Here is a 9,942-nt window from a genome sequence, read left to right on the forward strand (position 1 = left end):
GGTGCTGTGTACTGAAAGGTGCATGTGAGGCAACACCACCTGGTCCTGTAAGAACCTTCCAAAGGTTAAAAAATCTTGCAGAGGCCATTTTAAATCTAGAAATAACTTTCCCACAGAAGTACTAAGAAAATATTTTAAATTCAATTGCTAATCGACTCCTAGATTTTTTTATTAGTTTTCAGACTTACCAACAAATCTGTCTGAAAGTCCAGAACTCCATTTGATTCTATTCAGATGAAGAGTAACATGTCACTGAAGAGCTCTTTGAGAAAGAGAGATAAATCCACACAACCTGTCTCAGTGTCAAATTTTCACTCTGTACATCTATACAATCCAAAACAGCAGGTAATGGAAAACAGAGAAGCCATTGTTATTAACAGGTAGTTTACTTAATTGCATAGTAGATGTTGTATATAAAGCAACTGAGATATGATGAAGCATAAATGTTCTTAAACTCAACCAGTCCGGATTTTTACAAATAAGTATTATTTAAAAATTCCAAAGTTAAAGTCCAACAATTAAATGTTAGTTTTCAAGCAGTGCTGTCAGATCTGTCTTCAGTTCCTTACCCCTCTATGAATTCTTGCTTGCAGCCACATTTGTAACCACTTCCAGGCTGGTTGCAAGGTAGCTCAGATGAGACTCATGAAATGTTTCATGGTTGTACTTCCAGTACTTGTAGCATTTTTACATCCTGCCACCTGTTCCTGCTCAAACCAGTTGCCTGCCATGGTAATCAAGAGGTTATCATGTAATCACTGGCATGCCACCTCTGCCTAAGATTTACTGGTAAGATCCTTTTGATTATTCAGGTGGGAGGTATTAAGAGCTTTTATTCTTGTGGACCAAAGCTTTAAAGTATTCCTTTCTTTATTTGACCCACCTGTGATTTTAATTTACAAATTAAAGCTCAGATGTTTTCTGCACTCCATTCAAATGTATGTAAAAAAAGTCCCATCACCTAAAGGACATTGAAACCCTAAGCAATGCAGCTCCTGGAAACCATCAGATTTTAACCATGTATTAGCAGTGTAGGTAAATGGGTTGACAAATCCTTCTGTTGTTTGAAATAAAGATATCCATCAAAAAGTATGCTAGAGGCAAATTAATGAAATAAAAGGTCCATACAGGACTTGTAAATCTTCAGGGATTACATTTCTTAGCCTACTGCAACCCTTTGTGATAGATGTAGTGGAAGTAGCTCCTTCCAGCTGAAGGAACACAACGGGTGTACTTGTTTGAAAAACAACTGCAAAGATTAACAGTAACTTTACAACTGGAATAAAGAATAACAAAAGTATCAATGAAGTCTAACCAAAGCAATTTTCTCAGTTAGCCCTTTATTAAAGAATCAAAACCCAATTAAAAAATATAAAGAATTTAACCTACGTTAAAACCTGAAAAAACAACAGTACTGTAAATATAGAAGGATAACCGTATTCCATCCAAAATGTAAGAAAGGAAAACAGGGGTTTAAACAAAATTAAAATCCAGAAGCTGACATCAGGTGAGTAAAATCCACAGATAAGGTAAAAGTGGAAAGGAACTGAGAAGATTTACATCTGTTTTCAACACTGTAAAAGAAACCTTTAGAGTTTGTACTCTGATCGAACATGAAGTCTCAGAAACAGATCTAGCAGGCTTTTAACCAAACCCACTATGAAACACAGTCAAATTAAAAAAGTTAAAACATACCCAAGTTACTACTCATCGTATTAGGCAAACATCTAGAATGCAAAATTTGGCTCGGCAAGTCGGGCAAGGCACTTGGCTCGACAGCCAGGTCTCTGGGTGCTGCTGGTCCTGTCTGCTGGCAAACCACTTGCCCATGCAGGTGAGGCACCACATGGGCCGGCAGTAGCACTGTTGGCATTCCCCCTCGTTGGGCTCCTGGCAGTTCTTGATGAGCTTGATGTTGGCAATAGTCTGCATACACCCTATGCATGGCTCCAGCTCCTGAGGGAGGAGAAAAACCATCAGAACTGTGAACTGCACAGAATGGTTCCTGTTAAGTGTTTTTCAAAGGCTTTTAGAAAATCATCTGTGGCAGAATAATCAAGGCAGAACTGCCCCACCAGAAGATATCAAATGGTTTTTCTAGAACACTCTAAGGAACAACAGCAAAGCTTTTCTCTGAACAGAAAACCCAGAACTGCTGCATGAGACTAAAGATTAAACAAAAATTACTGAAAAATAAGTGTTCTTTCACTCTTTGAAGAGCTTCCAGCAGCCAGCAGCCACAGCAAGGTAAGCATGCAGCCAGCTTTGTCAGTCAAGCTATTTTTCAAAAACCATACCAGTATAAAGTAAGGAAAACAAACCAAGCAAACAGTTCTTACCACTTACACAGCAAATGGCTGTTCCTATCTTCCATCTTTCTAAGTAAGAGACATAAATGAGGAAACCAAGACTGTATTGAACACAAGGTTGCTCAGCCTGAAGGTCCAGAAATGTACTTAATTTTTTTGGATAAAATTGGAATAACCAATTTTGCCCACAGTTTGTTAAGCCACATGAACTTGCTGTTGCATATGGGGACAACACTTGCTATGAAGTGTTTTACAATTAATAAACAATAATTAGCATTTCCCACATCTTCCAGCTGTCCAAGAATTTGACAAAGCTCAAAAGACAGCACACTGAATAGGCATGGAGACCTGAATCTGTTCAAAATGCTTCTGGTGGAACAAAAACCAGCTTTCTATGTGGTCTCTAGTTCAGATCTCCAGTGACTCTTCCCTTGTCAGCTCAAGTGTCTGTTCAGCTGCACTGTCAGCTGGGCTGTGGAGCAGGTGCAGATGAACGCAAGCTACTCAGCTTTAACTTGTGAAATTAGGTCTTATCTCAGCTTTTAAGCATGAAAAATTCTAGCATAGGAAGATTAACTTTTTCAGCATATTAATGGAGCTTTAGATTAGGGGAAAAATCAATGTTTTTGTGTATTTTTAACATCCTTATCATCATCTGTGATGTCATTTATCAATCAATGTCAAACCCAAGTTCAGTAGCTCAGCTGCCACTTAAATGTGTCACAAATTAAATGTTCTGCAAGAAAGCAGCTTTAATGTCTTCTCTTTACTGTGACCCTCTCTTTTTGCTGGCAGTGCAAATGGAACACACAACATAATGTGCAGACACACCTGATCCAGTTTTATTTTAGCTAATTCATAAACCATATAAGCTGCACAACACTACCAAAGACACCAAACCCTCACTCCATTAGCTGAACCAGTGGACACAGACTTCCTGCAGGGTCACCAGTACTGGTTTAATTGGTTCCCTGTGGTACACTGGACAGTGCTCCAGGCACACTTCCAACTGCTGCACAAGTATAATAATGACCAGGTCTCTGGGAGTATCACTGGAAGTATGACTCTGTGCTGTTATAATTAACACCATATAATAATAGCTATAATAATTATAACTAAAGCAAACCCCAATTCAGAATCATTAGTTTATTTCAGCAGAAGATCCAGCAAAACTTGGCTGTCTAGAAAAGCAAGCTGTATTAGAGCAAACTGCTTAAAGAACAGCAAAAGCAGCTGTGGCTCTGGCTCTCCATAAATGATGACCTTGCAGTTCTACAAGTGCAAGGTCATAATTTCCAAATGTGTTTGTGTAACATTTTAGTAGCAATTACTACAGAGAGCTTATTTCATGATGTTATTTCTCATGTCTCAAAACCCTAATGCTCAAGATACAATTTGTTCCCCGAGTAGGAACAGAAGCTGCAGCCAGAGTTACATTTCTGATGAGTTTACTGACACAGCAGGTGACCATTTGTGAAGGAAGCATCACCCTGACTGAGCAAATAGCACTTGGGTTTCTGGCATCACTGACCAGGAGGCCTGACTGGAGTCAGCCTTGGCTGTGCAGACCCTAAGAAAGTGTGCTTGGCTGCATCTTCTCAGGAAGTTAAGGAATCCAGGTCAAGTCTTATCAGGGGCCAATGAAATGAAACTGTAAGTCCTACAGCTGTACACCCACACCAAGCGGCACTTCAACCATCAGTCACTCTCTAAGTAAGTGACTGCAGCCCCCAAGCCCAAGGAGCTCTCCTGTAAGGCAGCCTCAGGTAGGCAGGAGACCTCTCAAAGGATCTCTTGAGATCAAGAGATCCCTTACTTGATATCTGTTACCTACAGAAAGGTAAGTAAGGTAAGTTTATAATAGATCTAAAACATATTGTATGCAAGCTAGCTGAATTATTTGAAGTGTAGCGAGTAGTAGGGTGCTTAACTGCTGTTCAATTACCATTTAATTACTGACTGAATACTGCTAAATTATTAAATGAGGATTATTAAGCAGTAAACACATGATAATTATAATTTAGCAATAATTTGTCATTTAATCAATATTTTTAATAAAATGTTTTTGCTAACCTCACAACAATGAATTCTCTTAATAATTCACTTGAGATAGCCCTAGGTAAACATTTATCATTTACACAGTAATCACAGGCTCATCTATTTTGAAAGTATAATTGTTACAGTCTCACACGGATAGAAAGTTTCACCTGAGTGCTTGGAACATGGTATGTCTGGTTTATTTCCACCAGAGATGTAAAGGTTTCTAAAAATAAATCACTAAGGCTTTGATGGATCACAACATTAGCTGCATTGCTGATAGGAGCACGGAGCTTCTCCCGGAGCTCCCCATACTCTGTGGAGTTCAACCTGAAGAAGAGAAGATGGAGCAAAATGTTACCATGATTATCCACCCAAATACCTTGACAGTACCTTGCAGAGGTTAACTGAAGTGAATCCACAGAAAAGCTGGTACTTATTGATCAGAATAAATACACAGAATTGTGTTTGTTTTCTTGTTTTCTTCTGCTGTTTAGTTACTGGTTTTGGCACAACTTGGTCAACAGAACACGCTGTCCTCAATCATATCTGTGTAAGATTGCCAGCAGGGTATGTCAGAGATCAGCTAAAACATCGTACAGAAATAAAGGTTTTTTAAGTAATCAGCACGAACAAAAGCAATATAGGTATGTAAACCACACATCAACTGCAAAGTGCTGTTTGCACCATTTCTGTCACCTTTTTAATGCCTGTTTACTTAGACAATATCTAAATTCTCCATTTTAAACTCCTGAGGAATTTAGTTAGGAGCAATTAGTTATATCATGCAGCAGGCATCACAAGGTGTACAGAAGTAGCGGAGAAATGACAATCTATCAGGTTCTGTGGTTTTACGATACAATTTTAGACTGTATCATAACATCATCCCAGAAATTTCACAAAGGTCACAAACCACTGCTGATTTAAGGCTGCAGCAAGCTGTGTTTCACACCAGCTGCTTCTGTAAATTAAATTTAAGTGATGTCCACAGCACTCAAGTGGCACATGAGGCCTCACACAGATCCTACAGTGGTACATCCCTGCTGTCATCCCTTTTTACCATAAGAGTTCTGAACTGTAGTGTCAGAACTCTCTAGCTCAATGCTTCCACTCACTAAACAGCTTTCATGGAGAAGTCCCTGGAAGACTGCCCTCATTTTCCTACTACTCTCTGAGTTCCCAGAGCCCAGCACAATGCAAGGCTGGCTTAGCTCTAGCTCTCGGTGGTCTCCATTGTTTTTACTGCTACAGGAAAATGTCATTGAACAGATGCTGTCCATACAAATCAGAGACATTTACATCCACAGGAACAATTCACACTGAATGTGCAGAGAAATGTGGCCCACCAGCACAAAAGCATTTTTCCTCCAGAAACCTCTCACTGCATTTGATTCTGATTCTGGATATATACAGTGATCCTGTATGATTCTGCTACATTCTAGCAGAGATTTACTATCACTGACATCTTATTAGAACAGCTTTTAAGCACTGTTCTTGATGCTATTCTGTTTAGTCACAAAATAGAGTTTGGGCTTAGGACTTTTTTTCCATAAAAGGTATTGTCAAACAAGTAATGATTTTCTCAGCTGTAGTGTACTCTGGCACTGAAGTGCTTGCAGAAGAAAATCATTCCTTGTTTAATACTAATTTGGTCATCGCTGTCACAGGTCTGTAAAAGTCTCTTTTCTTATCATTGTCATGCTTACCTTGAGCAACCTCTTGTTCTGAGTTGTGTTCACCTGGATCTCTACCATAATCACCTCTTTGCTTTCCTTGTGCTTGCCCCACTTGCACACCTACCTGCATGCTTTTAATTACCTAATAAATGCTCCTGACATACATATTTACAGCAACAAGACACCTTTTCAAATATAATTTTAGGAGCACTAAGATGGCTTTTGACAACACAACAACAAAAACTTTAGCACCCTTCTACTCAGAGGTTTCTGCTGAACTTGTACCTTACCCTGGTTACACAGAGACCAATGAGATAATCAGCATGGGCTTTTGCAAAACAAGCCCTAACAGTTCACAATTGTTATGATTTACTGCTATGAGAACACATAAGTCAGAAAGGGACCAAAATTTCTTCCTTGTTTTAGGAGCAGTTGGCTTGCAGTTGCTCAGTGAGAGCTCTTCTGAGCAGTGATGAAACTATGAGCCTAAAGCACAAGGAAAAATCCAAAGTCGTGGATGAAAAACAGACAGTTTTAGACAAATAGCTATTTCTCCTCACCCAAAATTTAGAAGACCAAAAATTCTACCTTTCACTCCTGTTCTCCATCTCTCACCTAATTTTATCCAGTTACTTCTTACTGCATCCAGCACAATCCTCTCCCTAAGAATGGATCAAAGAGGCCAATCCCTTTGTTTATCTGTTGTGTATTCAGTGTCGCACGGGTATGAATCTTCCTAAACAACCTTCCCTGCACTGCACGGCAGAACTGCACATACAGCAGCCCTGAACACCAGGAAGGGACCAGAAAGGAAGGGATGAGACCAGGGAATCTCCAGACTGGTCACAAAAGTGCTCCCTAAGCACCATCAAACAGCGCACATGTAACATAACAGGTTTAGCAGTTGTTTTACCGGATATCAAATGCCTTGACGTAGGGATTAACACTGGCAACTCGGATGGTGAGGAACTGCACAGGCACGTTGGAGTCTGGGGTGAGCTCGTGCTGTCTGGAGTCTGTCACCGTCAAGTGAATGTCCTGCTGCTGGGCAACATGCAAACAGTAGGTGGTCACCTTAATCACCCACGTGTCCGTAACGATCACCCTCGCTCCTGGCGCTCCGGTAGCGAATTTGTCAATTCTCCTGAATTCTGTGTTGATGGAAGAAGCTACTGCCCTCCAGCCTGACTGTGGGAGGGCGTGAACAGCGAGTGTCCGGGCTAGCGGATGATTATTCCAACCCTTCCGTGACCAGTAATATGCCAGGCCACTGGTGATTGCTGGGAGGAGAACGGCGAAGAACAAGAAAGTTTTCCACTCTTTTGAAGCCAGGTAGAAAAAACAAAGATGTTTTTCAGGTGCAGCAAAGCACATACCAAGGTAATAACCTGCAAGGAAAAAAAACTTACTTTCAGAAAATAATTAAGTACCTGCAAAAGCAGATACCCCTGAATCATATGGTTATCTAACAAGTGAGCTCACCTCCAAGAGAAGTATTGTATTTCTGGATGACTTGAAATTCAAACCTCTTGTCTCAAGCAAGCTGAATTAAATTCTTAGGCATCAATGATTTTTACCAGAATTATATACCTAAAGGAAGGTGATCTGAATTTGGTTGTTGAATAAAATTACCTGTGAGATTCTGTTTAGTTTTAGGAGAATTATATGGCTAAAGGAAGCAGATTTGCATTCCTTGGTTAAATCACAGACTCACAGAAGATGATGCACTGGAAGGGACTCACAAGGATCATCAAGTCCAACACTTAGCCCTGCACAGGAGACCCCAAGAGTAACACCATGTGCTCGAGAGCATTGTCCAAACACTCCTTGAACTCCATCAGGCAGGTGTTGTGACCAAGGCCCTGGGGAGCCTGTTCAGTGCCCAGCCACCCTCTGGGGGAAGAACCTTTTCCTGATACCCAACACAAACCTCCCCTGACACAGCTTCAGGCCGTTCCTTGGGTCCCGTCTCTGTCACCACAGAGCAGAGATCAGCGTCTGTCCCTCCTCTTCCCCTCTCGAGGAATTTGTAACTGCACTGAGGTCTCCCCTCCGTCTCCTCCAGGCTGAACAGACCAAGCGCCCTCAGCCTCCCCTCACACGGCTTCCCCTCAAGGCCCTTCACCGTCCGTGTGCCCTCCTTTGGGCACTCTATTCTAATAGTTTAATGTTTTTCTTATACTGTGGCACCCAAAGCTGCCCCAGCACTCGCGGTGAGGCCGCCCCAGCCCCGAGCAGAGCGGGACAATCCCCTCCCTTGCCCGGCTGGCCATGCTGGGCCTGCTGCCCCAGGACAGGGATGTCCCTCCTGGCTGCCAGGGCACTGCTGGCTCAGGTTCAACTTTCCACTGACCAGAACCCCCAGAACCTTTCCCTGGCACTGCCCTCCAGCCCCTCATTCCCCAGTCTGTACTTAAACTGCAATTCCTTTGTGAGTGCATGTGCTGCGGTAGCGCCCGCTGGTTACACAGCTCGGGGTGCTCACTGCACGGAGGCCGGCGCGCTACTCACCGAGGGGCAGCAGGGAGTGCGCCAGCAGCGTGCCGGTGCTGCGCCGCAGGTGGTACTGCACGAAGGCCGCGTCCTCGCTGCCCAGCCAGGCGGACAGCAGGCTCTGCACCGTCAGCCCCGCCGAGCGCACCTCGTCGGGAGGGAACACGAAGCACACGGCGAACACCAGGTAGGCCAGCGTGAAGGTCACCGCGGGGCTCTCCATGCTGCGCCCCGTGGGGCGCCGGGGTCTCCGGGAGCGGTAGTTCCCGCCGCAGCCCCGGATGCTCCAGCGGAGAGCGATGCTTCCCGCCGCTCCAGCGGTAGCTCCCCCCGCAGCCCCGGATGCTCCAGTGGTAGTTCCCCGGCAGCCCCGGACGCTCCAGCGGTAGTTCCCCGGCAGCCCCGGACGCTCCAGCGGCAGTTCCCCCCGCTCCAGCGGCAGTTCCCCCCGCTCCAGCGGCAGTTCCCGCCGCACCCCCGGATGCGCGGCGCGGGCGCTGCCGGGCTGGCGGGGCCGCCGGGGCGGGACCCGCCTCCCCTCGCACGGATGGTCCCCGCCCCTCCATCATCTCCTCCCTCCCCTCCGCCCCTCCGCGCCTGCCCGGCCGCGAGCCCCGAGCCACGTCCCCGTTCCAGACGGAGCCGGACCTCGCCCGCACCCCGCGCCCGCCCAGCCCGGCCGGGACGCGCAGCCCCTGCCCGTGGCCCCAGGCATTGTCCGCGCTCGAGGTCATGCTCCACAGCCCTGGCAGAAGGAACCGATTCCAGTTCTTTATGCACGTAAAAGAGCTCTGTTGGATGAGGGCAGCGTCTTTCTGAAGCAGGGAAATGGCCTGTTTTACTTAAGCGTCGAAAAAAGCTTCTCTTTGCTCCTCCTTGTGCATTTTATGTGATGTTTTCTAATATTTTCTAATAAGACAAGGATGTAGCATCTTAAAATGCCCTAAAGGGAGGCATGTTTCAAGGTATCTTCGTACACCCCCAAACACAGTAGAGGGAGAGGCTTGACTGGAATATCTTGTTACTATTGAAGTACAAACAATAGCTAATAGCCACAAGATTTGCTGTTTCTTACAGACTGTAGGAAACCCCCTGCACGCACCCTGTTATAACCACAAAGTTCCACATTTCTCTGTTTTAGAGAAAGGGAGATTGTATAACTGGAAGAGCACGGCAGAGAAAGCAGCATGTGATGTTATATGCTACTAATGATGGCAAACCAAGTCAATAGTAAATACCACCCACGGAGTGTGACATCCTAACGCTGGCAGATGGCTGACGTGCTGACGTGATGGAGATCGGGAATTCATGGTGGTTTAGTGACTCTTGAGGATGGTTACATCGGTAAAATCATGCTTGGATTCTGTGCATCTTACTTCATTCTAAGAGACATCCTTGTTAACAACTTTATTGTTTTAACAGTCATT

General features: G+C 44.3%; 1 protein-coding gene across 1 annotated transcript; it reads right to left on the reverse strand.

Moving 5' to 3' along the window:
- Nucleotides 1-1,323: 1,323 nt before the first annotated feature.
- TMEM129 (transmembrane protein 129, E3 ubiquitin ligase) lies at nt 1,324-8,931 on the reverse strand. Its single transcript, XM_068188464.1, has 4 exons — nt 8,534-8,931; nt 6,936-7,410; nt 4,517-4,676; nt 1,324-1,956 (listed from the first exon to the last, which is right to left on the reverse strand). Exons 1-4 carry the CDS (start codon nt 8,736-8,738, stop codon nt 1,708-1,710), a joined length of 1,089 nt encoding a protein of 362 aa, XP_068044565.1. The 5' UTR covers nt 8,739-8,931; the 3' UTR covers nt 1,324-1,707.
- Between the last annotated feature and the right edge of the window lie 1,011 nt (nt 8,932-9,942).

This window comes from Anomalospiza imberbis, chromosome 4 (assembly GCF_031753505.1).
Source record: "Anomalospiza imberbis isolate Cuckoo-Finch-1a 21T00152 chromosome 4, ASM3175350v1, whole genome shotgun sequence".
Lineage (NCBI taxonomy): Eukaryota > Metazoa > Chordata > Aves > Passeriformes > Viduidae > Anomalospiza > Anomalospiza imberbis.

Coding starts and splice junctions, on each gene's coding strand:
- TMEM129 (XM_068188464.1), bottom strand. CDS start 8,738: ATGGAGAGCCCCGCGGTGACCTTCACGCTGGCCTACCTGGTGTTCGCC. Junction 7,411..8,533: donor GCACTCCCTGCTGCCCCTCG/GTGAGTAGCGCG, acceptor TTTTCCTTGCAG/GTTATTACCTTGGTATGTGC. Junction 4,677..6,935: donor GTCAAGGCATTTGATATCCG/GTAAAACAACTG, acceptor TCTCTTCTTCAG/GTTGAACTCCACAGAGTATG.